This window comes from Centroberyx gerrardi, chromosome 7 (genome assembly GCF_048128805.1).
Source record: "Centroberyx gerrardi isolate f3 chromosome 7, fCenGer3.hap1.cur.20231027, whole genome shotgun sequence".
Classification (NCBI taxonomy): Eukaryota; Metazoa; Chordata; class Actinopteri; order Beryciformes; family Berycidae; genus Centroberyx; species Centroberyx gerrardi.
Genome location: NC_136003.1, coordinates 10,103,889 through 10,130,910, shown reverse-complemented (window position 1 = coordinate 10,130,910; position 27,022 = coordinate 10,103,889). Strand labels below are relative to the sequence as shown.

General features: G+C 43.9%; 2 protein-coding genes across 3 annotated transcripts; both read right to left on the bottom strand.

Moving 5' to 3' along the window:
* Positions 1-127: 127 nt before the first annotated feature.
* cbx7a (chromobox homolog 7a) lies at positions 128-5,964 on the bottom strand. Of its 2 annotated transcripts, XM_071896893.2 has the most exons (6): positions 5,661-5,964; positions 4,163-4,206; positions 3,908-3,973; positions 3,657-3,723; positions 2,089-2,413; positions 128-1,916 (listed from the first exon to the last, which is right to left on the bottom strand). In XM_071896893.2, exons 1-6 carry the CDS (start codon positions 5,727-5,729, stop codon positions 1,186-1,188), a joined length of 1,302 nt encoding a protein of 433 aa, XP_071752994.2. In that variant the 5' UTR covers positions 5,730-5,964; the 3' UTR covers positions 128-1,185. The 2 variants fall into 2 exon arrangements, with proteins under 2 accessions (XP_071752994.2, XP_078140883.1); XM_078284757.1 differs by lacking the exons at positions 3,657-3,723; positions 3,908-3,973; positions 4,163-4,206; positions 5,661-5,964 and adding an exon at positions 2,966-3,026.
* A 3,127-nt stretch (positions 5,965-9,091) lies between these two features.
* On the bottom strand, positions 9,092-26,431 carry top3a (DNA topoisomerase III alpha). The gene is made up of 19 exons (XM_078284952.1): positions 25,907-26,431; positions 25,488-25,547; positions 25,309-25,382; positions 25,017-25,092; positions 24,517-24,625; positions 24,150-24,293; positions 23,399-23,569; positions 23,182-23,282; positions 19,741-19,815; positions 19,490-19,572; positions 18,818-19,028; positions 18,091-18,276; positions 17,755-17,884; positions 17,406-17,519; positions 17,005-17,170; positions 16,543-16,689; positions 16,138-16,260; positions 13,605-14,389; positions 9,092-10,504 (listed from the first exon to the last, which is right to left on the bottom strand). Exons 1-19 carry the CDS (start codon positions 26,129-26,131, stop codon positions 10,323-10,325), a joined length of 3,162 nt encoding a protein of 1,053 aa, XP_078141078.1. The 5' UTR covers positions 26,132-26,431; the 3' UTR covers positions 9,092-10,322.
* Positions 26,432-27,022: the final 591 nt, after the last annotated feature.

The following is a 27,022-nucleotide window of genomic DNA, read 5'->3' as shown; positions in this document are numbered from 1 at the left end:
AGAAATGCCTTTTTGAGTTATGATTTCTACACTTTCTCCTCTACCTGAGATAGGAACTATTTTCATCTGCATGAATCTCTCATGTTAATGACATGTAGAAATAGGTTCCAGGAGGCAGCGATTTTAGTACATATTTATTGTAAATGCAGTCAAAATAAAAAGCCATTTTTAGAGAAGAAGACACATTTGACAATTCATCTTGGTCAGAGAAAGACTCATTCGGACACGTGACATAAGTTAATTTAGCTTATACATGTGACATGCAATAAATAATAGCTCACTACTGTTTGACCTAATGTACGCTCTGCTTCCGTTTGTACATTACCCTACACAGCATTATAGTGGTGGTGTAAACTGATATCTCCTCTTTTGAAAATGCACAAAGGCTAGCGAGAAGAGTGGACTATCAATTGGTAATACAAAAATAGAACCAGGTAGCATTTCATACTTGAAAAGTAAAAGGACAGACAGACAGCAAACACAACAGCGTACTTTTTATGCGTCCGTTTCTCCTTGAAATACAGAACTTCTGTTGCCGCGGCGGAGCATTAATTCTCTCCTTTGTGACGGAAATAAACCTCTCCGGTACAAACGCGGGACAGCGGTTTGTGCGTGTGTGGCACAGACTTGACGGGGCATGCGGTAAGCACTGTGTGAAGGCTGGAAAAGAGGGCGATCTTTACAAAAACCGTGTTCGTAAGAAAGAGGAGCGACTGAAACGAGCCCCCGGTAACAGAATTTGAGTGTGAGAACAAGGTTGTTTTTTTTTCCTGGAAAGCACAGAGGATGGCTGGAAAAGTAGCTGCATGGAAGTAGTAATGTGGACTAGAACTTTCAGACTCAGCTGTCTCACTATCTCTCTCTCTCTCTTACCACTGACATCAATATTGTCCACTGGATTACAATGGAGCAAATGTGATTTAAGCAGGCTTTTGGGTAACTGTGACTCCCTCTCACCCGTCCTAGAAAATGAGCCACAATGATAAAATTACCACTCACTTTTTCAAAGGCAAATGTCTTCACTGAACTCAGTAGGAAATGAGTATAGCTTTGTAAACATGTGAAATTATCTTACAGTTACATATACGGCTATTTACATGTACAAAATGAGTGGCAAGTCTAATTATGGGTATCTTTTTCTCTCATCCTCCCTATTCACTCTCTCTCTCTCTCTCTCTCTCTCATTCAAAAGCCCTTAAAGAAGCCTTCAGCCACCATGGCTTCTTTAAAAGTCACGGTCAGAGAGTTGATAGTCACGTCTGTCACAATCACCTTCCCAGGAGTCTCTGCTGCCGCGCGGTGCGTCGTCGTGGTAACGCACTGATTGTCGCCTCTCATCCCCTCCTTCCTTGCCTCCGCGAAACCATCACCTGCCGTCTTGCTGGTCCCCTGGATGCTCACTATCACTGAGGTTATGTTATTTTTCCTGCTCTCTAACCTGGGATTCAAACCGCCTGCCCCTAACTCCGCGCCCGTATTGCTGCCCGAATCGAACACGTTGCCCGTGGTAACAATGTCTTTCGGTCCCGCCTCCGGCAGGGAAGCACAGTCCTCTGATTGGTCACGCGTAGACGTGTGGTTCTGTCTCGTTTCAGAAGTCTCTCTGTCAGTCACGACCGCTTGCCCTGTTTCCGCGTCCGACGTCCCGCCTGCCGCTGTCCGTGTGGCGTCCGTCTTTTCCTCCATCTCCTCCTGCATTTTCTCCTCCATCTTCTCCTCCATCTTCTCCTCCATCTTCTCCTCCGACTTCTCCTCCGACTTCTCCTCTGACTTCTCCTCCGACTTCTCCTCTGACTTCTCCTCTGACTTCTCCTCTGACTTCTCCTCCATCTTCTCCTGCATCTTCTCCTCCATCTTCTCCTCCGTCTCCAAATCCTCTCGCTCCAGGACAGGAGGGGAGCTGCACTCTGACGGGCCTGAGAGAGAGAGAGAGAGAGAGAGAGAGAGATAGAGAGAGAGAGGATTTACATCATGACAGTAAGTTTTGGAGGGACAGCACTTTAGGTAGCCTACACTCACCAGTACGAATAATAACAATGAATTTCTGAATGCAACATTATGCAGCTACTTCAGACGTGACCAACCGACCGTATAGGCTGTCTTCGCGTCTGTCCTCGGTGGTGCATTCGGACTCCTGCTTCTCCTCTTCTTCTGTGGTGCCGGCCCAGTCCTGCTCCATGGGTTGCTCCTCCTCCGCCTTCCTGTGCAGCCTCGGTTTGTGGGACGTCCCGTCCGGCGGCCCCCGCTTGGACGGCCTATGCTTGCTCTTCCGCCGCGCCAGGCGCCGGTACACGCTGCCCCGCTCGCCCTGGTCCACGTCTGTGCTCATGGAGCGGGTGAGGGAGAGGCGCAGCCGGGGCGGGGCCTTCTCCGGGACCTTGTGCGCGCTGCGGAGGTCCATGGCAAAGATGTTCTAGGGGCAGAGGTGAGAGAGAGAGAGGCAGGGACACAGAAAGAGAGATTAAGGTCATTATCACGTTAAAGTGCTACATGTAGCATTTGAACATCAATAAATCATTACGGCGTTCATTTTGAGACATTAGCATAATTACCGTAAACAGACAAAACCATCGGGGAGAAGATTGGCAGCCTGTACCCGCCTCTAAACTGCGTTTTACATTGTGCGTTACTGTGTTGGATTTTGCGGGGGAGACTTCAGAACAGAAAGCAACAAGGAAATTTATGGGAAACGTGGTATTAAAGGAACAACCTGAGAGTGGAGGGTGGAAACTGTTATATATGATGTAATTTACTTTTTGGGTGTAATCACTTTCCCTCAACCTGCCTCGTCTGCTACTGCTTCAGTTAGTGATTTCCTACATTTCCCAGAATGCCTTTCGACACCCCCCACAGAGCAAGTGTGAACTTGTTGCATTCAGTGCATGTAGGTGGATAAGAGATAGCATAGTAACAGCAAGATAACAAGAGTTTTTCCAGTCAAGAAAAAGTGAGTCTCGCCACTTACTCAAAATGCAACATGTCTTGTGGCTGCATTGCATTCTGGTCTATTGAGGCTACTGTCAGTGGAGAAACTGGTCTCTCTGCCTCTTCTACGATGGATTTCTCCCTGTATGATGACAACGGTGAGTCTAGAAAGAAGCTCTTGCTCTTTTATTCTGAACAACTGACACCAAAACCTGTACACTGTTGATGTTTTAGATAGCTGAATATTTTTCTATCAAACTCCATTGTAGCTGCACTAGAAATGTCTCGATGTGACGTCACATCATCTACATTTGGCCAGTTATCCACAGGAATAACAAAAAATGTGTTTTAGGGTGGATTTTTTCCTTTAATTCTGGGAAACACTAGCACCAACAAAACCACTGGCATGAGATAGAGGCTACCAATCATCTTAACCATGGTCTCATTTGTTTATGGTAATTATACCAAAGCATCATCATTTTACACATAGCACCTTTAAGAGCACATGTGTATCAACATCCCTCCAAAATCCCCCAGTTATTTAGAGTTGCTGCTGTGTAGCTAATAGCTAGGCTAGTAATCAATGACAACCAATGACAACACCTGGAGAGAGGTGAAGCTGCCCTTTCCAGGTCAGTTCTGCCACTTCCCCGCTAACAGCCGGGAAGCTGAACCCTACAACTCCTCATAACCAGGAGCGTGAGACAAAGGAGAGAGGTAAGCGTCGTTACCCGCAACACGAGCCTCCTGGGTCTGAGACCTTTCCTGCGGTAGGCCAGGGCCCGGTCCTTCTCCTCCCTGAGAGAGAGAGGTGGAGAGAGAGAGAGAGGGGAGGGGGGGAACAGATGGACGAAGAAAGTGATGGAGAGGCAGAAACAGATTGGGAGAGATTTAAAAAAAAACATGAAAAAAAAACAACAACAACAAAAAAGTACTCTGCAAACAATAGCATCGCTACCAAAAGCCTTCCATGACTACGCACTTCTCTTCGTAGGCCAGGACCAGGCGCGGGTCCAGGATATGGTCCTCCGGTTCCCAAGTGCTGTACCTGCCAATGACAAACACACACACACTGAGATTCAAATTATCTATCTATCTACCTATCTACCTATCTATCTATCTATCTATCTATCTACCTCCTCATGGCACGGTTCTCAGATATAAATACAGATTATGATAATTGAATCCTGGAATCCATGGCATTAGGTCATTGAATGATGACCTCAGGATTACTCACTTTGGGGGCCATCCCTGCCATTTCAGTAGATACTCCACATTACCCTGAGGAGAGAGAGAGAGAGAGAGAGAGAGGCTTTAGAGATGCAGCAGGGAGTCCGAAAGCAATACAGAAGCAAGTCACTGTGTGTGTATGAGAGAGAAAGAGAAAGAGAGAGAGAGAGAGAGAGAGAGAGAGAGAGAGAGTGAGAGTGTGTGTGTGTTTGCCAAACAGAAAAAGGACGACTGTCACTTTAAAGTGTGGACGGGGTGGGAGGCGGGGGAGTGGGGGGGTCATGGGCATTTCTCCTCCTTTTCAAATGGTGTTTCTGAGGGATGACGTCAATGACAGCGGGGCTGGGTGGCCTCCAAACAGCTTCTCTCCCATTGTGGTGACGTGACCGCACATGGCTATATGGGCTAGTTTTTAATAATGCACGGGCACTTTCTAGAACATTACACCGGCGGAGATAGGTGGGGCCACGGCTTCCATGTAAACAACGTGGTGTTGCGCAACGCACAAGCCTCACCTCCCACCCACTCCGAAACAATTATTACAGTCATCCCTCATGAAGAAATCACTATAATATTCCAGCGGGGCTTCGCAGCGTGTCTTCAGTACGCAGTAGTGAGTTTATAATGAGCGTATCGTCTATCTGTTACTGGAATACTCCTTATAATATTCCTATTGGGATTCGTAGTTTTACTGTAATATCTGTGTAGTACCCGTCTTAACTTTATAATAGGATATATTTATAATATAATTACTGTAATTATTTATTTTAATAGGGATGTGCTGCAGGTGATTTTTGCACTTTTTATATATTTTACAATATGCACGCCTTATACAGAATATAGAATATATATGCGTATATAGGCATTTCTAGCAAACAGCATGCGTTAAGTGCATGCCGACTGTAATACAACCTATACAACAACATTGTATAGTGTATTCTATTTGTTTGAGCAGTTCATATATACCACTATAAATCAATGGATCACCATCACGCAGCAGTGAGTGACATTACGCAGCAGTTTCACCCAGATACACACCCGTCCTCCGCTGTTCCCCCCTCGCTGGCGTAACCTACAAATAAACTGCGTAGCTCCCAGCGCACCGGCTGCGCGGTGTGCAGATGGTCGTATACCCGCTTTCAGGATACACACCCCCTTTACATTTTACTACAGCAGCGTAGGCTCCTTCAAAACAGAGCTGCGCGGAGGAATTGCGTGCGTTCAAGCGGCACGAAACGAGCTGCATCTCAGCCGTCGTCAGGAGAGGATGCGTCTCAGCGTGCGAAACAATGTCAAAGTTTTGCGCAGTTAAAGATAATAATAGATGGGGCTCATCATCCTCTTTTGCGTAAACTACAGGGAAACTGCGTAGCCTACTTTAGTTGTGCATGGAGATAGGGGATGGCGAGCTAACACTGAGCATACTGTGAGACTGGATTAGGAAAACATCAGCGATAACAAGTTATGTAAGTTACATGAAGTGTGTTATTAGATGTCTTTCTTACCTTTCTAACTCTCTTCTTTGTTATTGACTCAACTGCAAACACTTGGTCTCCTATTGATGACAGCTCCATTGCTGCGCTGCTCCACACGCTCAAAACAGGTCGCAACTGGGTCTCTGCTGTTTTTGTTGTAGTGCTGGAATAAAAAATAAAAAGGGAAACAGCCTCAAACTGTCGCTCCAGCCGCTCCAGCGGGCTCGCCTCCCGGGTTAAACTCCTGCTCTGTCCGCGGTGTCTCGGAGCTTCTCTGACTGACTCAAACTCCTGCGGGCTGCTGCTCCGCTCGCGCTGCCTGCCTGCCTCTCTGAGTTTTTAAAATCTGCGACACATCAACACTGGGTAGCGCGTGCTTTAACTCGGGCGCGCCCCCTTTCCATTGCGTAGCGCCGAGCCCCCAAGGAGCGTGCCCGTACCCACGAGGCCGCGCACGCAAATTAGAGCAGAGTGCAGAAGAGGGACAGAGCGGGAGGCGCGGAGGGAGGAGGCGGGGGTCAAAACAAGAAGGTTATTGTGAAACGAAGTTTTTGGGAAAAACACCGTGATGTTTTGACATGCCAGTTACTTAACCAGCATGTACCATTAAGAAGCATACCTTTAATATACTGGTTATTACAAATGTGTAGTGGAAGGTAAAACTCAGTTTGCCCACCTTTTTATTTGTGGAATATAATATATATAAGTGTATCCACCTTTTTAGTTTGGGGAATAGACAGGTTTATCCACCTGTTTAGTTTGGGTTATAAACAGGTTATCCACCTTTTTAGGCAGTTATGCATCTTAATGATATAAATTGTTAGTATTGGACAACATAACAGTAAGTAGTATCAAACTGAAACTGAAAATTGTATGAGGACAAGGGCTTTTAAAGGAAAAGCACAACTTGTTTTCTTTCCTGAAAATATGATTGATGTTGTTCATACTCGTGGTTGTTTACCTCGTGGTGATCACTGAATGTAGGTCATATTTTACCCACCTTTTTATTCACCACTTTAGGCTATCACTGATTACAGCAGCCTGGTGTGATATCTGTTCGTTCCAAGTGAAATACAGCCATATCATGGTTTGCAAAGTTAAACCAAACAGCAGCCTGAGCATGAAACAGACTGCTGGCTATTTTTATGTAACAGTTGAAAAAGCCAGGAAAGATCACAATCTGCATTGGAAATGAAAGCCTTGCTCTGCTTTCTGGTGGGAATGCCCACACCTCCAGCTGTGCACACAATCTGATCCAAACAAGGAACTCCAGCTGAACAGCGAAAGTCTTCACTTTACATGCTGAATGCTAAACAAGAAGCGATATCTGCAGAGGGGGGGACTTGAAAGGAGGTTGAATGGATATCTTGACCACAAAAAAGCTCCTTGATGATAATGAATGCTGGTATTTTACATTTATTTTAATTCTACATTTATTTTTGATAGAAGTCTGCATCTTACAATCCAAACCCTAGAACTGTGTTGGTGTAATCACAGGCACTGATCCATGGTGATCAAACACACACACACACACACACACACACACACACACCAAGGGTAGGATAACTTTATACCTGTGCTACAGTAGCTACTCTTCCAACAAGAGCCCCCAGGGTGGAACAGCTAGTTGACATAATGATCCAACTACTGTGGAAAAAGGGCCGTGAGCCAGATTCCTATTATCTTCCATTGAAGCTCGCCCATATCAGTTTACTTATATGCACCAAAACTCTCTACCTCCACACCCACAACCTCCAACTCTCTCTCTCTCTCACACACACACACACACACACACACACACACACTCTATACATGCACGCACGCAATCCCTCCACACGGACTATGGACTGCTCTCTGCACCTGGAACACTTGCATCACTTATGGGCACCGGGTGTCATGGTAACCGTTTCTACGGCGACCGTTGAAAAGCTGGATGATGATAGAGAGGAAGGGGAGTGTTGATAACCAGGTCAGGGTTGAACCAGTGACTGGTGCCTGCCGACCCTACTGCAACCTTTGACCTTTTGATCGGCGGAGGGATCCCTATAATATTCCTTTGATATTCCTATAGTGGCCTATAGTGCGCCTGTGCACTCAAGTCAATAGTGAGTTTATAGTGCTAGTTTATAGTGCTTATAGAGCATAATGATGTTTATAATACTCCTATAATATTCCTATAGGGCCTGTGGTGTTCAATAGTGAACTTATTGTGATTTTATCTCCTATAGTGTCGCTATAATACTCCTATAATATTCCTATAGTGGCCTATAGTGTCTCTGTGGTACTCAGTAGTGAGTTTATAGTGATCGTATCATGCACTGTAGTCCTTATAATGGTCTTATAATATTCCTATAGGAACTCATCTTATGTATGTGGTACTCAATAGTGACCTTGTGTGCATTATGGTGTGTTTACCTCCTATGGTAACGCTATAATACTCCTATAATATTCCTATAGGGACTGCGGTATTTGTGTAGTATCCTTCTAAAATGTAATAGGGGATTAACACAGTGCTTTTCGACAAGGGGAGGTTATCGCTGCAATTGAGAAAAGAAAAGAGAGTCGACAATCACATGACTGTTATCTGCCCAGATACTAGTAGCTACTATAGCCGAGTTGAGAGCCGAGGATGGAGCAGCAAACAACGCGGAAGGACAGATCACACCGTTCATTCCCACCCACATGTTATGACTCATGTATGACTCACAAACGTGCCAGTAAGAAGGGGATCAGATCACAGCTCCCTCTCTGGAATATCAACAAAAACCACTAGGGCGGCTGAAGCCTTATACCGGGAATCCAGGCTGTTTTTTTTTATGTCTTTTCCTGTGGGGCTTGCACTTCATTTAGCTTACCGGGGAACAGAGGCTGCACTTCTGGGAATCAGGCAGCGGTTCCGCCATTCCTCCAGGCTGCAACAGTTTTAAACTGCTGTGAAACCAAATGCTGTAGAGCACTAACTTTGTGTGACTTTGTGAATCTTAGCCTAGGGCTAAAATGACATTTCCGATCACTATTAAGTTTCTTCAGGTAATATTTCATGAAACGTTAACAGTTATCATGGCCCGCAATAATCCTTTAATTGGGGTGAAACAAAACTGACCAGATTTAAATGCATCATAAACTATGTTGTTAATCTGTTTTGATACCATTTCGAAAATCGGACAGTCCTATTTTCATAATAAAGCATGACTCACCAATGACATAATGTAACAATTATATATGACTATACTTTACTATATAATTTCATCAAATTGTATTAGCGGGAAAGGCTTCTATTTAATTGCTCTCATTACATAAAAAAAACAACAGAAAAAAAATGCCCGAGTTTCAAGTTGACAAACACAAAAGGCTAAAAACACCAAAAACAAGGCAAAAAAAAGAAAGAAAAAAAAGGAAAAAAGACTTGGATCAACCTTTTTCTCCTTCCTATGCCCATGAAGGTGAAGATAATAACCATGACCAGTTAAATTAAGATTTATTATCATTTATCAATATTAAAATTGAAATCCTCAAACTTACACGAGGGAAACAAAACAATCGACATTTATTTGCACTTCTTATATACAATTGAGAAAAGCTAACAAAATATTTTGCCGTTTCCTTCAACAGCAACAGACTGACAGCAGCAAGACAGCTCAACGAATGTAAAATGCTTGGCTACCGGTTAAAGCCAAATATCCTAGTCTTAGTCGAGATGATGAAAATGATCATTACCATATATTGACATATTCTCTTACATATGCATCTTTTTTATGTTTTTCTTTTTTAAAATACATATTTATTTCTTTATAGGCAGCACTGCCTCACTGGCTCTTTCTCCCTGTCATGTTGTCAGGATTGTGAACAGAGAGAAACACAAAAAAAAAACCCGAGAGATTAATTCGATCCAAGGCCAGCTGAGCGAATTTCCCACGAACACCCTCGGGTGACTGTACTTTTAAACACCTCCGAGTGCCGAGAGTGCCTCAGCTCTACCTGGATGTGCAGCTCGCATCGTCTTCCTCCCGGAGCTTTCTCTCCGGCGGCGGCCATCGGAGGCCGTCAGGGTTCAAAGCCGAGGTCGCGTAGGGATTCCTCTATTTTAGAACGCTGTTCTACGCTTTAAGGCTTCGAGGACGGAAGCGTCTCCGCGTCACCAGCGTCTGGCAGGTCTTCACAGGTCCAGAAGTTAACCCGACCCAGAAAGGACCCCCCGACTTTCCAGGCAGGGCCCAGAAAAGAGCCGTCCACAAGCTCACTGCAGATCTGAGGAGAGCGGAGAAATCAGTCCTGGATGCTGACAGAAAAAAGGCTTCAGCATGCCTAGTTTTTTAATAACAAATTTGCCACTGTGCTGCTTAACTGCCAGCGGGAAATACATGTTCTTACTTTGTTTAGAGTCAAAATGATTGCATGAGTCTTGTGGTCAAAGCAGTGCTTAGGTTACAACATGTAACTTTACAGGAAGGAGAATGGGACTGGGTTGGATTTAGATGTCAAGTCAACAGGTCGACCTAAAGATCTCAACCTGGCCTTATAACCTGAGTTAGTGCACATTTGCAAAATGTGATTGCAGATTTTCAGGCTGTTATTATGGTGTGGAAGTGGCAGCCAATAAGCCATGCCCAGGTAACGCTCAAAAACCTCCCATGTTCCACAAGCTCCAGAGGAACTTCACAGTAAGAGCGCGTCTCTAACCGTCGGCAGCCGTCACCGCTGGGGACAGGTGACTCGGGTGTGTCCGGGCATGTGGCAGATGCCGCAGGTTCGAGGTTTCTTCGCGGCGGGGGGTCTGTTGGCGGTGGGACCTCCTGTCGTCTTCCTCGCCTTCCTCCCTCCGTCTCCTCCGCCGCCGCTAAATCCACCGAACCCGCCGCCAAGGCCACCTGAAACTGGAGAGAAAAAAAGAGGTCAAACACAATATGGGATGGTTAGGTAACTGTAAAAGGAAAAATACAGAAGATTTATGTATGTGCAGTGGAACCGAAGGCACAGTGTGTCATCTTTGTAAATGAAAGCCTCAAGGTCTCAGTGGGAGTGTTTGTGAGTCGTGACGGCGTTTCTTTATCATTAAATGAGCATGGAGGTGAGAGCGATCGCTCTATTTGATGTTTAATCTGTGTGTGCATCTTGTCTGGTTTGTATGCGTGTCCGCTTAGGTGTGTTTATCGAGTCAAATCAAATACATTTACACAACGCTGTTTAATAAACAGATTTGTCACAATATGCTTTACAGTGCAACAAGGGATATCAATGCAGACAAAAGCAAGAGAGAACTAACATAATTTTGAATATAGCTGTAAGCAGCCATTAGCAGGGCCAAGGCCTGTGGGGCAAATGATTTGACAGTGAGAATATAAGCTTGATTCATCATTGTGAAAAAGTTGTACATCTCAAAGATACATTTCAGTGAAAGTTCTGCAACTGCAGGTGAAATGGTGCCTGACATTTGGCCATATGGTAAAGCTATAGAGTGCAACCAAATGTGGTCTGACATACTTTTAAGCCCTCAGCAAACATTTATGTGAAGTTTGGGTGCTTGAACATTTAGGCGTTAAGGAATTACGCCTCCCTTCCTGTTTGGATGTCTTTGCGGGATACAAGCATCAAATTGTGTGACAGAAGGATGATGCAGGCAGTTGAAATATGGTGGAGATTGAGTCAACTTTGTAGGAGAAATAAAAAAAAATAGGTGCTGCTGCAAGGTTGGCCTGGTGATGGGGCTATGGAGCGTGACCAAATGTGGTCTGACACACTTCTGGGTCCATCCCAAACATGTATGTGAAATGTTTTCTGCTCTAGTATCAAGTGTTTAGGAATTACGCCTCGCTTCCTAATTGCATGTCTTGGCTGTTAACTTCATTTGTGCACCACGGCCAAAAGGTTTGGATTTTCAAACCTCTGGGTAATAGCCGAAATCTAGGAAATCCATACATGCTGTATGCAAAACTTTGTTGAGATTGGATAAACTTTGCAGGAGAAATAGAAAAAAAAAAAAAAAACTATCATGGTGGAACTGAACACCATCTTGAGCAAAAAAATATGCGGGACTATTTTTTTGATTCTAGGCCTTGCAGTTCAGGAGTTATTTGCCAAAATATAAAGTTGCTTGTTATAGCGCCACCATCTGGCGGAATGGTGTAATATTTTTTTGAGCAGTGGGGGACATTTGAAACCTATCCACCAAATCTGATTGTCTCTGAGGTGCTGGTCGCATTAAGGCAGGAAAAGAAGAATCCTAACTTTTCGGTCTCACGACAGCGGCTCACTTTTATGTGTGGTACATCGCTATGGTAACTGAGGCTACACAGCTAACCTCCAGAGCAGGTGATATTCAGGCTATCAGATCAGCACGTATAAAGACACGCCCCCTCACCGATCAACTCCCTCTGGACAAATGCAATATGACAAAACCCGATATGAATGAAAACAAGTAATAAAGTAATAAAAATAACTGTACAGGAGGATACTACTGAATTAACATAGTAAGAAGGGCTGTTTGCAGGGCGACTGTTTCGGGACTGGCAGAACCACTTTGCTTTCCCCAGTGATTAGATCAGAGATATGATACATGTCTGTAGCGTTTCCAGACCATTAAAGAGGGCTTCTATCAAACAGCTTACATTAGTTGACTATAGTGATCAATAATGAATGAAAATTTATTGTTGCATATTAAGTGCGGTGAAATTCTTTCATAGGATTCCCGAGAGTGATTTGTGCAACAGACTGCACCCATATTCCCATCAGCCCAGCCCGGGGGAACATGACACAACTTTGTGAATAGGAAATCTTCTCACAGCCTCAGTGTGACGACACAAGACTGAATCAATGAAGAGTTTGTCTCCGCTTTGCCTTTAAGGATAATTCATTTTCAGCCTGGGCCTTATTTTCCTAGTTTTTACCATCATGACGATTGTGTTCAAAATTTCATCACTTCACTGTAGAGCTTCAGCTCCAGTTGACAGGAGGCACTGCTCTCCAGATGAACAAATCTGTAATCTCCAATAGTTGAACCCAAAAAGTGATTAAAACACGCCCTTTCAAGATGGAGATTACATTGGCCCTGTCAGTGTTGCCTTCGAAGCAGCAACTGTGCTACTTTTCGCTGGTATCATGTTTTTGTATTGCTCACATTAATTTATTATGACAGTTTGATCTTCTTGAGAGAAGAAACGTAAATGTTAGTAATCCATTTCTTTCCCATACTTCCTACTTGTTCTTGACAGTTGAAATGGTCAGCTGCATTGTTTAAATAACACCATAAGCATTTATAGTCTATTGTTTCCATTGTTTTATTATTTTATTTTGTAGTTTTTATTGCATATTTTAGTTGTGTGCTTATAATTCTATTATCTATACATTTTTTCCCTGCTGAATCCTATTACAGTTTTTGCCACTGCAACAAACTAATTTCCCTTGTCCAGGTTGCATGTGATTGGTTGTTACAAAGCCCGCCCCTTTTATGTGACTGTGCTCATAGCTGGATAGGTCAATCCTGGGTTGACAGAGCGAACTGATAACCAGCTATGTGAAACCAGTTAGCCAGGATTGCCACTGTTTGGTTTTGGTGAGACTGGCCCCAGAGCCTGTATGTGTATATATACAGTGGATATCAAAAGTCCACACACAAAGATTTTGTGCGAGCTCCTTGTTTCCCCGCTCTTGTCTCTGCTGACTGACACACACAGTGCAACAAAGAAACCTTCAGTGAAGTCCTGGTTTGAATTTACCTCGTTGGAATCACTTGAGTTGATGTCAGGTGAAGGCAAATTCATTTTGTGCATGCTCTGGAACGTGATTAGTTAAATCATAACACCCCGTACTATAAGAGGTATACCAAGGCAGAAGGTGTTTTTCCATTTTTACGTCAGAAAATTGGCTGATTTAATGGGTTTTCACTTCAGGCTTCAAGGTGATAAAAACTAGAAAATTTGAAAGGGTGAGTAAAGTTTTGACACCCACTGCATGTGCGTATGTGTGTGTGTGTCTTACCCGGTGGAGGCACGTTCTCATCGGCCCACTGGAAGAAGCCACACTGCTGGTCCCTTGGTCTCCCGCAGGTGTGGAACGTCCGGCCTTTGTTCGGCCCGTCCTTCTGCACCGTGCGCATCACTGCCGCCTCGTTACAGTTGCACATCGTCTGTCCCGAAGCTCCATCCGCATCCCCTCCTCTCCCTCTGTCCCCTCCCGGGACGTTCCCGAAGCCCACAGAGGGCCTGGGGGGCTGGGAGGTCCTCGGCGCTGGCGGCGGAGGGGCCCGGCCTTGCGGCGGCGGCCCCTGCTGGCTCGGCTGATCCGCCCACAGGAAGAAATTACAGCTCCCGCCGTTGCACTTGTAGAACTGGCGGCCTTGGTTGGGGCCGTCCTTACGCACGGTGAGGAGGAGGGCGTCCTGGCCGCAGTTACACACGACGACGTCGCTGGTGGGGTCGGGGTCACCGCCGCCACCTAGTGGGGTCCGGGGCTGGGGGGCCCAAGACGGGGGAGGAGGCGGAAGGGAAGGACGGGGATTCGAACTTGAGGCTCTGGGCGGCTCTGCTCTCGGGGGCCTGGAGGCCGGTGGACGAGGATCCCCTCTTCCTCCCCTTCCTCCCCCTCCTCCTCCTCCTCCTTCCCCTCCTCCTCCTCCTCCTCCTCCCATTCCTCCCCCTCCCCCTGCTCGGAGGTATTTCAGGTCAAGTACCTCTCTCAGCGTCTCGTCACATCCACCGATGCAGCCGACAAACTCCAAAGGCATCATGGGAGGGAGGCTGCCCCTGCGGAACTTCAACTTCAACCTGAGGAGCACGGAACAGGCAGGAGACGAATGTTAAACAGTGTTGAAACTCAATATACTAGTTCCATCCAGCTGAAATAACTAAAAAAGAACTGGGCTGAGCCGCACTGTGCTAGTCTTGTTGGAAATAAATTTTCAATTTTCAATTCAATTCAATTAATTACAATTTAAAATAAAATCCATGTGCCTCTGTGGTGTGGCACACAGATTTCATCTTCCAGCATGACATCATTGGAGATTATATGCTCCGCCACTTCTCTCTGTGACCTTTTTCACAAGTTTATTTGTCACATTTTCAACTGTTTTTAAACTTTTTTCCAACTTCTTCAAACTAAATAAAAAGCACCAAAGCATTTTTCAAACAGGACATTTGGATTAGGCTATAACCTTTTCAACAACTAAGGAATTTACCTTGGAAAATGGAAATAGGCATTAATAACCAAATGTTTTTTGTTGTTTTTTAAATATACCATTATTTAACAGATGACCATAGACGGTCAAAAAGCGGTTGAATGAATCTACTTGTCCAAAATGCCCGTCTGTAAGACAAAAGTCTGCCGAGCTTCATCGGCCAGTTGGGAAAATTCAGCAAGTTGCCTTGGCGACCAGCTGGACTGCAGCGGTAAGAAACACTACTGCTGCAAATATCTTCTGCTCACAGTATCTGAAGTTGATTTGGACAAATTATCCAACAAGTTAAAACTGCTGTGTGCAATCTGGTAAAAAAAAAAAAATCTGATATTGTTTTAGAATAAGTAGTTCAACTTTGAGCTCTGCACCAGATTGGTCGCTATGGTAACGGCTGTTGGTGTGGAGCACTTTGGCTCACTGCTAGCGAGCTCGCCCTATATTTGGACTGAACTGAGGCACGTGCTCAAGGGGTTAACGCCCACTTGTACAGACAGGAATTTTGAGGAGTTCTTACACTGGTGAAGCTGCTGAGCTTCATGTTTGTTTGGTACAAAGTAGTTCAGTGTGTGGAGCGGGACACTGACACTGCCAGAGTCAGGGGTGATTCCTACTGGGGACACCCATACTACAAATGCATGAAGTCATATTGATATATAGGAACTTTGCATAGAAGTGTCCACTGAATGGCATATGTTATGCAATATGTAATATGTTTACTGGTGATGTGTTAGTGCTGTGCTGAAATGATCTGAGCCAGTGGTTTGCAGTTGCTGCTCAGGGCCAAAGGATTAGCAAAACCACCTGAGAATCTCTGACCCAAAGCATCTGTAAGCCAGCGCACAACTGGGGTAAATTCACAAATAATTCATTCCATTCAAAAGGCAAATAGTAACAGCAAGCCATTTGCCAATGAAAGACCACACATTCTCAGTTATTTCTTAACAGGTTGAATATGACAAACAGGGTCTGAAATTCACACCTGTGAAAACCACATGCCAGTAAATAAATTTATAAATCGATATGGGTCACCTGCCACACTGGCTGGGAACTTTTTGAGACAATAACAATGAATGTCTTGGTTATATACACTTTTTGTTCCTTGCCTGTTTACAAATTTTGTCCCTGTTGGCCACCGTACTCTCTCTCTGACAGAAAGCAAATGCAAAACAAAACAAAACAAAGGCTCTGTATCAAACAAGCTGTTGACTGGCTGCCTGTTATACTGCTCTACACAAAGCGGTAGCATCTAAACTTCTGCAAAGTTTTCCTCCCATTCCTCCGCTGTCTGGGCTCAGCTCTAAAGAGTGAGAAATGAAAAGCGGTGCAGTGTACGCTCACATGTGAACGGGACGAGGCTGACAGGTGGGACAGACGCTCTCATCCCTGTTGACCTCCAGCACGGTGTCAGGGAACCACACTGCGGTCTTACAGGCCGGGAAGCCCACGCAGGACAGGAACTTACTATGGGAGGGCGGGGGACAGAGACACAGAGGGGGGAACCCAGGGGGAGGAAAGGAATGAGCGGGACGGAGAGAGGGAAAAAGAGAGAATCAGCTATTTTCATCTGAAAGTTATGTGTTCAAATTGTGAAACAGAAAGAAAAGCATACAAGAAATGCAGGAGGGGTTTTACAGCACACAAAAACAGACAGCATCTACACTCTATATAATATCGTGAAGAAGGCATTCTTCCTTTTCACCACCAGTCCTCGGAATAACATACTGATATACACTGAAGTCTCACCTGTTCCCCTCCCTCTTCTTCTTCAGCACCATGTCCCGCCCACAGTGGGGGCACTTCCGGACCGGGAGGGGGATCTCCATGTCCTGCTGCTCCGCTTCGGTGAACTCCTGAGCCGCGCCCAGATACGGAGACAGGGCTTCATCTAACCTGAGACACAAAAATCATTCAACCAAACAGGCGAGTCATTCTGACCTGTGTCACAACGACTTGACAAATCCAACAGCCAGCAGTGTTTACAGGACGGGTGTAACTCATTGGTCAGTGTTACATCTTCAATACACGTGTTAGCGCTTAATTATTGAATTAAGCGCTAACACGTGTATTGAAGATGTAACACTGACCAATGACACATCTTCAATACACGTGTTAGCGCTTAATTATTTATGAGTTGATGCTACTCATTCAGGTGCAGAGGGTGCAGCAGAAACACACAAACATGCTATAAGGTAGAGTATAACTCACTTTTTGGCCTTCCTGACGGACTCAATGAAGACAGTCTTGTATTTCAGGATGTGGTGCTGCAGCACGTTCCGTTTGTCCTTCCTTCCCTCCGATACCAGCTTGAGATCCGCCTCCAGCTCAGCGCGCAGGTTCGGTTTGGACATCTCATAGCCCATGGAGTTATAACCTAAACAAACACACACACACACACAGAGGAGTTATAGTATGATAAGTAAGATGTTTGACTGAGTGACAGGAAGAAGGGGAGGAGGAGAGTTGAATAACAAAGTTGAGCGAAAGAGAGAAAGCACAGACATGTTTTAAATAGTAACTATGTCAAATTGTATGTTCCAGTATACAGTGTAGCCCAGTGTGTGTGTGTGTGTATATGTGTGTGTGTGTGTGTGTGTGTGTGTACACACCCTCCACCAGGCCCATGCCCAATTCTCCAGGGAGGAACCTCTGGTCAGCAGTCAAGCCCACATACATGCGACTCTTAATGGTCTCAATGTGGTCAGCATGGGTTGCATCCGTGCCTGTAACATAAATACGCATTAGACATGTAACAATATAATATTTAAAACTGTCAAACAACAAATCGGGATACAGAAAGTCACAAAATGCTCCATGGAGCTGAAAAAATTATCTTTATATCAGTTACTGGGTAAATCAGTAATCAATATCACAACTTCGTGCCAAATGAAGTTCTGTGACTGTATATGACTGACTTCATATACAGTCTGTACAAGTGTGTGTGCGTCTGTACTCTACCTATGCCGTGTTTCTCCATCAGCGATATGAGGTCGGCTTCAGTGAGCAGCTGAGGAGGACTCGTCTGTCCGTCCACCATCTCTATAGCCGAGGGCTGGAACTGGGAGCCTTGCTCATAGACTGGAATCACCTGGCACACACAGAGTATATCATACACAAGTCATATCATACACAAGTGATATCATACACAGTGGAAAATGAATGCACAGAGTTTGTGTTTTGCCTCGTCTGTATCGTTATCCCTCTCAACACACACACACACACACACACACACACACACACACACACACACACACACACACACACACACACACACACACACACACACAACCCTACCTTGGCGCTCCACCTGTCATAGGGGTAAACGTCCAGGTAGTTCCTAGCAATGATCATGAGCCCCGAGGCGGAGAACCTCTCCTGGGCGATATCTATGTCCACCACCGTCTCCTGCCCCAAAGCATCCTGGGATACACAAGCCAGGAAGTGGCGGACAATGAACTCGTACAGGCGGCCCTCGTTGCCCTGGAGACAGCAGGAAACAGAAACAGAAAATAATGACTTTACACTGTGTGTGTGTGGGAAAGCATGCACACATGGTACATATAGGAGCACTGTTAGTTTTTTGTTTTTTGGCATGTGTATTTCCAGCTGTGTAAAAGTACCAATTTTTACATTTCACCCTGTTCAAATAGTTTTGTTTGAGTTATCAAATGATCATGCGTGAATGTGACTACTGTCCACTGTGGGTGACTTGTGGGAGCTTATAACTGTGTTTTTGATCAGAAAACAACCGACTATGCAGTCTCCACACAACTAGCAGTAGAAGAAAATGCAGACTCCACACAAACCACTGCGTCAACCGAAAATAAAACAACCATACTGTGAAAAAAGTCAACAATGGAGGGGTGGAAGATGGACTGGTTGGGGACAGAGAGTGCGGAAAAAAATGCCCCCAGAAAGGACCTAAATGCCCGATTCAGGGGGGGAAAATGAAATTCCCTTTGAAAGAAAAAAAAAGATTGATTTATTACCCTGGTGCATAAACACACATTTGAGCATCTACCTGCAGTGCGCCGCCGTACTTGGTGGGGTGTATGGGGGGATGGGCCTGGTCGGACTTCTTGCCCTGCCGTGGGCTGGGGCCGCCGGGCTGGTCCAGCACCCGCTGGGCGAACGTCCCCCAGGCCGGGCTGTGTGTCTGCTGCTCCACCAGGGGGCCCAGGGCCAGGTCTTTGGGGAAAATGTTGGTCTCTGTGCGGGGATAGCTGATGAACCTGAGGGGAGAGGAACACACGGACGTCAGCCTTCTTCACACTGACAAGCCAAGAGAGAAGGCAGGCTTTGGAAATGTGGCATTGCTGGTGAAATCGTTCAAACAATGCCTAAAAGCCACCAAATTGCCAGATGGTACCTCTTCATGCACAAAAATAGGTACTGCTTTGAGATTGGTTTAATAACCAGGTCAGAAAAAAAAAGCTAATCTGACCCTTTCACACACACCACAAAGCCACTACTAAGGTGGCTTCAAGCCAGCATCCTGACTGAAACAAGTTAAAGAGAAAGATCAAATGTAATGTGGGTTGATAAACTGATAAAAACATTCGGCATATGGTTGGAACAAGACAACACTTTGGAGTCTGTGTATTCCCTCCATCGTGAGCAAGGAAAATTGGATGGCGGAGTGTATGTACTCTTCCTAATATGCTGCTTTTGCAAAAACCCAACACACACTCACCCTTGGGTATAGAGTTTTTCTGCGATTTTCATGGTCTCTTTGGCACTTATTTTTAGCTTCCGTGATGCCAGTTTCTCCAGTTCCTGTTGGCCAGTTAGAGGTAGAGGGCTGTTAGAGTGGGCCAAAGCAGCAGGGGCTTTAGAGACAAGGGCTCAGGACACTGAAACTGACAAAATACTACTCTTCCTAACATATAAAAACAACTACATGTACTTTCTACCTTGAACAGATGTATTTCTCTTTAGTCTTACCACAGTGTCCAGAGGCAGCGGTCTCCATTTGCTCTTGGGTTTACTGGTTACTGAGGTGACTGTTGCTATGGGATCCTGGGAATGAATAAAATGATATTCTTCTATAGACCTTTTAATATGCGCTCTTTTAACCCTAATTTATTCAGGCAAGTTAACAAAAAGCATTCATATTTACTGCTATGTCCAGGGCTAATAGTTGCAGGCAGAGGAGAGGTTACACACATAGATGCACTTACACCTGGGAGCTGGGATACACATTTAATTAAAACAAGTACAGATGCTACACAGGCCCAGGTGCCTAACTAGGTGTGTAGCATCAACTGTTACTGTAGTTAAAGTTACTACAGTCCTGGAATAATCAAGAAAACCACATCATTAATCCAATGTATTGAATAAAGAAGAATAGATCCACTCTGCTACACTCTGGCAGGTTAGCGGTCTTCCAGTAGCATAGTAGCCTGTTTGCCAAAATGTTTCATTAGCATTGCCCAAACTTAATATATTCCACACCTGTTACACAAAATTGCTTTTCTAGTCGTAACTAAAATATTAACTGGTATTTTTTTTCTTTCACACACAGATTAGCCAGTGCAGTTGCAAGGGTTACACACATTGGTGAGACTAGAACACCGGGTGCTATGGACAGAGGGACAACCCAACAACTGTCAGACACTGACTAGCATGGAGGAGGGACTGTAACCCATAAAATGCATCAACCAATCACACTGTGAGTTACACTAGTTTGTCACAGATTGACTATTTCCACCAGCATCAAGGAGAAGTAACCCTGCTGAAAAGCTGGTTATGCTGGAGGCCAATGTATGCGGGCATGCTCTAACCATAGATGCTGATTTTAGCTGGTCTACCAGCATCAGTGTTCTCATTTACCACCAGCATCAGACCAACTCTGCCCAGCTAAAACCAGCAAAAGACCAGCAGTGCCCATCAAAAACAGACCATCATCATCAGACCATCAAACAGGTCTGGGCTGTTTTTTTTTTGTATGCTTTTTTTCCCCCAACAGGAAACCCATGCACATCAATGGGTGTAGAGTGCAGAAGGGGGAGACTACCAATCAGATGATAATCTTATTGAATACAAGGAAGGATTGTGGGAGTTTAACAAAAATTCCAGTAAGGTTGTGTGAAAATTCATGACTATATTAAATGTTAACAATAATTCAACTGTTGCTTGATTTTATCTTAATGAGATACTACTCAATAAACCAGAGAAAACAACAAAACAATTATTTTCTCAAGTACAGCAAATCAATGTGAATGGTACTGGTATATAGGGTTAAGTGTCTGATGACTGATATGGATTTGGCTCCTGATGCCCACATCTTGCACCGTGGGAAAAAGTGAAAACTAGCTTAGCACTAATTACATGCTTGCCAGCTGTGAGCGTCTTGGCAAACAATGTAATAACAAGTGTAAGTGTTTTTCTATGACAGTCATGGATACAAACAACACCTCTAATCTTTTAACACCAGTTATTGAGACCACAAAGGGTCTGGAGTAGAAAGATGCTGCAATTTGTTTACAGTCTTGGGCAACATCATGAATACTGAGTGACGAGATTAACAAACAAGAGATTAGGGAACACCAAAACGTATTGATAATCTAATTTATTATATTTAATATTGAGGGCTTGGAGCCAAAGGGGCGTAAGTGCGTTATCGTAGATTTACAGGAGAGCCAAAACAATTTTTGATCAAACTTGGATCAGCTGCCGTTACCACATACTAAGCACAATATTTTAACTTTTTGTGTTATCAGATTGAGCATTACTATAAAAACAATACTGCTACAGTTTAAGTTGAATTATATTTGTTAACTTTTTTAAAAATGGCAAAAGAGTGAAATACGCCTTTTTGGCACAAACATTGTCCCGATACAGCCATGCAGAATATGGGCGTATGTAAGTAAACAATTGTAAAACACATTAATTTTAATACAAATCTAGCAATTACACTTCAATCAATACTGAAATATAAAACTACATCAGAATGAATATCTTTACCTTGAAGTAATGCTCAGCAACTTTCACCAAGGCCTTTAAAATTGTAGGCTACATGGAACATATCAAATTGATTGATACATTTTTTCTGTTAAAAACTTTTAATAAACCTTTTTAATAAACCTCTATAGACATAAGAAACTACTTTTGATTCTAAACTACTACTTTTTTTTTTCTTTTGCTAGTATAATAAATTTTTGTATGTGTCCCAGGACACATCACTTATTGATGTGTCCTGGGACACATTCAAAGACCTGTAAAACTCCTCATAACACTGAGGGATAACTTCAGCTACCAGCAGTCTTACTACCAGAGCTCATCTTGACCAGTTCACACTCCTAACATTATAAAATAACATTTTGAATCTATAGGCCAAAGTATTTCATGGGAATATTAACATATTTACATTCATCTAATATTGACCTAGAATATTAATTAGGATATGAATAAGATACTAAAAATGATGTGATCATGCTGCCATGCTAGGATTACTTACGTCAGCATGCATTTTGAGTTGACCTAAGTGTTAGAATCCTCTACCCACAACGCTTGACGCTTTACGACCCACAAAACCCTACTTTTACTGTTACGGCTTTCAGTTTTTGTTTAATTAAAACTTATGGGTCATGATTTCAGTTGTGTCCTTTTGGCACTGAAAAGATCTTACTGAGACCTTTCAATTGATATATAATACTCATATTCGCCCAAAATCGCACTTACGCCCCTTTGGCTCCAAGCCCTCGATATATAATATAATTTAAATGTAATGATCATTGTTAATAAAAAAGTGTGTGGGTGATAAAGTGTGTTTGAGCAGATGCGTGGGTCAATCTGCTTTATTATATGAACAGTGACACTACAGTGACACTGACTGATAATAGTATTTTAACAACTGATTGTGTATATTAGGCAAAAGATTCAATGAGGTTATGAAAAGTTTGAGTAGTATGTGATTGTTTTGAATTAGTGTTACACAGGCTATTTTATTTAGAATCCTGTGCTATTTTGTTAAAGTTTTACTTGGAGTGTGTTTTTTTCTAACTCATTAAGGCTTTCACAATGATGTCATGTATTATTTATATACATCAAACATTTGTCTTGGTGAGGAGTTTCATTGATTGTAATAGTGATGGTAGTCCATTAAGCTTGTGTGGGATGGGTCGACCTTATTTCATGATGTTGCGTTTGATGAGGCAGACCTACGGTAAGTTTTGTACAGTGCCAATGTTGTGGAGAGTGGGTATTTTAATTTTAGTCTTTTCGCTGACCAGTAGAAGTCCCATACTGCATGAGTGGATGTCCATCATAACATATCCTACAAACAGTTTTGCACAGCCATGAGTGCGCACAATAATGCACAGATTCATATTCACACACAAGAGTGCACTCAGCACAAATGCACATATAAACATGCACACACACCTCCATGCAGATCTGGTAGAGCACCAGGCAGGCTGTGTGGTTGTAGAGACGGTTTCTCTTCCAGCTGAACTCTACAGCTTCCTCATCCATCTCATGCAGCACTGAGAGAGACGGAGAGAAGAGTAGAGAGAGGAGAGGGGTGAGTATCAGTTTAAAATCTGAATATTTGTGTCTGCATCTATATCTGTTATTTGTGTCTGTGTTTGTGTGCATGTACCTTTGATCCTGTAGAAAGTCTCAGGTATGAAGGCCTGGATGGCTTTGAACCGTTCCACCACAAAGCCCAGAGTGGGGAACTGACAGCTGCCATACGAGATCAGCTGATTGGCCAGAGACGCTGGGAAGATCTTTTGAAGGCGAAGCGTCTGGAATCGAGTAAAGGATGCACCTGGACATGAACACAGCAGACAGGATGGCATCATATCAACAATTTACAATGTTTTCCATTCTTTATGTGTGTTGCCATCACAATAGGCAAACCGCAAAAAGATTTCCCAAACTGACATAATTTCACATGAACACCGCTTCTAGTGTTGGCCTTTTACCCAAAGCATCTTACAGCACCATGAGTGCATAGCTGTTCACTATTGATGGGTCCAGTAGGAATTCAAGCCCATGCACTCAGTCTGTTCTGCTGCTGTGCATATCTTACTAGCACTGCCACAAATTACTTAAGAACCTGTGGGCAGAACCAATTTAATTTGATCAAAGACATTTCTAATAATTATTTTTTTACAACATTTCTGATTTATTAGACAGTATTTGATAGGAAAGATGGGAGGTAGAGATGGGGAGGACATTTAACAAACTTTACTTTGTGGGACTTTGTGATGATGCTGCATGCACCTTACCCTGTTGACCCATCACATCACCCTTAATGAATTGTTCTTAAAGGATTCTGACACCAACCTCTTCACATGTATGAGTGTGTCTCTTTGTGATATGCACCTATGTGTGTCTTTACTTACCTATTCGCAGGTCCAGCTCCTGACGAACGTCTACAGCATCGCTAACGTTAGCGTCTGGTTCCATTAGAGTCTCACAGGCTCTCCGGATGGAGTTAGGCGTGATCTCAGAGAACTTTGCCCGAAACACTTGTAAATTGGGCTTCACTGAAACGCACATGCACACACACGATACACCATCATTATCAGCAGTATCCTATGGACAAATGTAAGAGAAACCTCTTCACCTTTGGCCACACGCAGTCACAGACACACATGGATAATTCATGTCAATATAAAACAAGAGGCATGGGATATAGACAGTACAAAAGAGGGTAGACACCCGCTCACTTGCACACACACACACACACACACACAAACAATATCATACCTGCTTTGCAGACATCTATGACTTCAAAGCCAATGTTTTCTCCCTCTCTGTCACAATCAGTCCAGATGACTAAGGCCTGGCACTGTCTCACCTCCTTCTCCAGGCTCCGCTACAGGGAACGAGAGGGAGAGTGACCAAGGGAGTAAGAAGGGAAGGAAAGAAGAAAGAAAGGAAGTTTGGAGGGAAGGAAAGAAGGAAGGAAGGAATGAGAGTGAAGGAGCCATACAATAACATCAAATCCATTTCTATTATGCATATTCAGTCAACGTTTCATTTAGAAGCTGTGGCCCCCTACTGTTAGGAAATGAAAAGGCAATGAAAATTCATCATCTGGGCCTATTGCTCACTCAGAGTAAACAAACAGTAGAGTATGTAGTAGGTATTATTAATATCCAGTAATTTTGAAACCTGTGGGCTGTGAGTAAACTGTGGTCCAAGAACCAAAATTACCCTAGACACCACCACTACTTCTGTTCTGGATTTCTGCAATTACAGCATACCTTGATTTGCACCATGTTGTCAGGACAGTACTTCTCCACCTCCGCATCAAATAACAGCACAGGATTGCAACTGTGCCTATGGAGAGAAGGGGTTCAGACAAAAGAGGTTAGGTACAGTTGTGTTCAAAGGTACAAAACAAATGAATCAGGGGTATTTGCTGCTTTACTCTAATTTCATGAGAAGAACAGTGGTGGACACAGGTAAGAGATAACTTTAAGCTGTATGAACCCTAGCCTTTGTGTAGGTGTGTGTGTATGATGTGTAGTTATCTACAGGCCTTTCTCCACTTACCATTTCTGGAACGGTGCCTTAAACTCCAAACCCAGTAAATGCCCTGATACTGATGTCATTGACACTGTCACATCCTGAAAAGGGGAAGGATAATGAAACCATTAAGATTAAGACATAGTAAAACACGTAAGGACAGATATTCTTGCACACTCATGCACATTCAATTTCTTTTCACTTACCTGCCCAAAGAGATGATACTCATACTCATAGATTTTATTGAACTTTGACATCCCTTCCCTCTAAAAATGGAAAACAACAGAATCAGTACCGGGGCAACCACAGGGAATCACATGAATCGGGCATCAAAGTCAATTTAGGTAATCACACTCATCAACAGCGTTATCAGATACCCAACACCGGCTTATTATAGCCAATATGAGTAAGGCTCGGGTCACAATGTGTTGGGCATTCTCAAAGGAATAACAATATTTCATTCATAATGTTCTGAATGGCAAAATAGAGTAGATCAGGGCCCATTTGGGCAGCGATTTAGGATGACTGAAGAGGCAAACTGATCATCCCAGAAAAGTAACGTTAACTTACTCATATTGTAAGGTATTTATATTATTCGGGTCAAACAGAACTTCCTATGACTTACCCTCCTCGATCTCCCGTTGGACATGATCTCTGAAATGCCTTTGGCTGCGTCATTCTTCTCGGCCACGCAGAGAACCCGCTTGATCTGAGTCCTGCGGATCATGTCTGGCTGCGGCGCTAACTCCAAGCCGTGGCCGCTCTGTCCGCCACGGTAACAACTCCACTGGATCCTCAGTCGCTGTAGTCCCGATCGAAGCAGAGATCTCCCCAGTAGCTGCTCTAGCATAACTAGCCGCCTTTACATGCAGCACCTCGTCCTACAGGCAGCCCCTGTCCCTGAGTCAGTGTCACTTTCACTCCATGATGTTAGCTAACGTTAAGGCAATGTTAGCTAACGCTGGGAGAGAGCTTTCTGGCTAGCATAGCATTCGCTACCGACAACTTGTATAACAAATGAAGAGCTAACGAGCAACCATCCGTTTAGTAACCCCACTTCCAATAGATTACATTAAGAAAAATTAGGTTAACTGACCAAAACGTACAAATTAAAAACTTCACGACAACCAACAGTTAGCACACTATGGTGTTTACAAATTCCGCGCCCGACTGTCAAACACTGTCGTAACACTACTGTCGTAAAGCATCGAAGTTACAAAAAACGTCAAAACAATTAATTTAACTTTCGACCCAAATGCATTCAAAATAGTAATTTTGCATAAATACAACACGGGTTATGTTATCAATTATGTATTTGTGAAAAAATAAATTAATATTATTTTATGAAGCCTGTTAGGTATGGTGGTCACGTGACAAGACTACAACCAGCTGGGTAAACATGGCGGCTGTCTCAGGATGTAAAAATTACATGAAGCGCCTCTCTATGTCTGTTACGGTGCCTCTATCCTAACATTGCGTTGCATCACATTCAGGAACATTGAACGGCAACGGCGCTTGAAAAGGAGGGGAGAAATACTTCATTGATGCTGCTTCACAAATGGTCTTATTTCGTCTCGCTGTGCTGCCTGAGTGATCCGCGAACTGCCTGGACAGCTCGAGGGAAGCCCCAGCACCCTGTGCTTGTTGCAAGATGCTAACTGCTTTTGTTTACAGAGCGACAGACGTACAATTCTGATTCAGTGTCCTGTTGTATTCTGCCTGCCAAATGTCATCGTTGCTG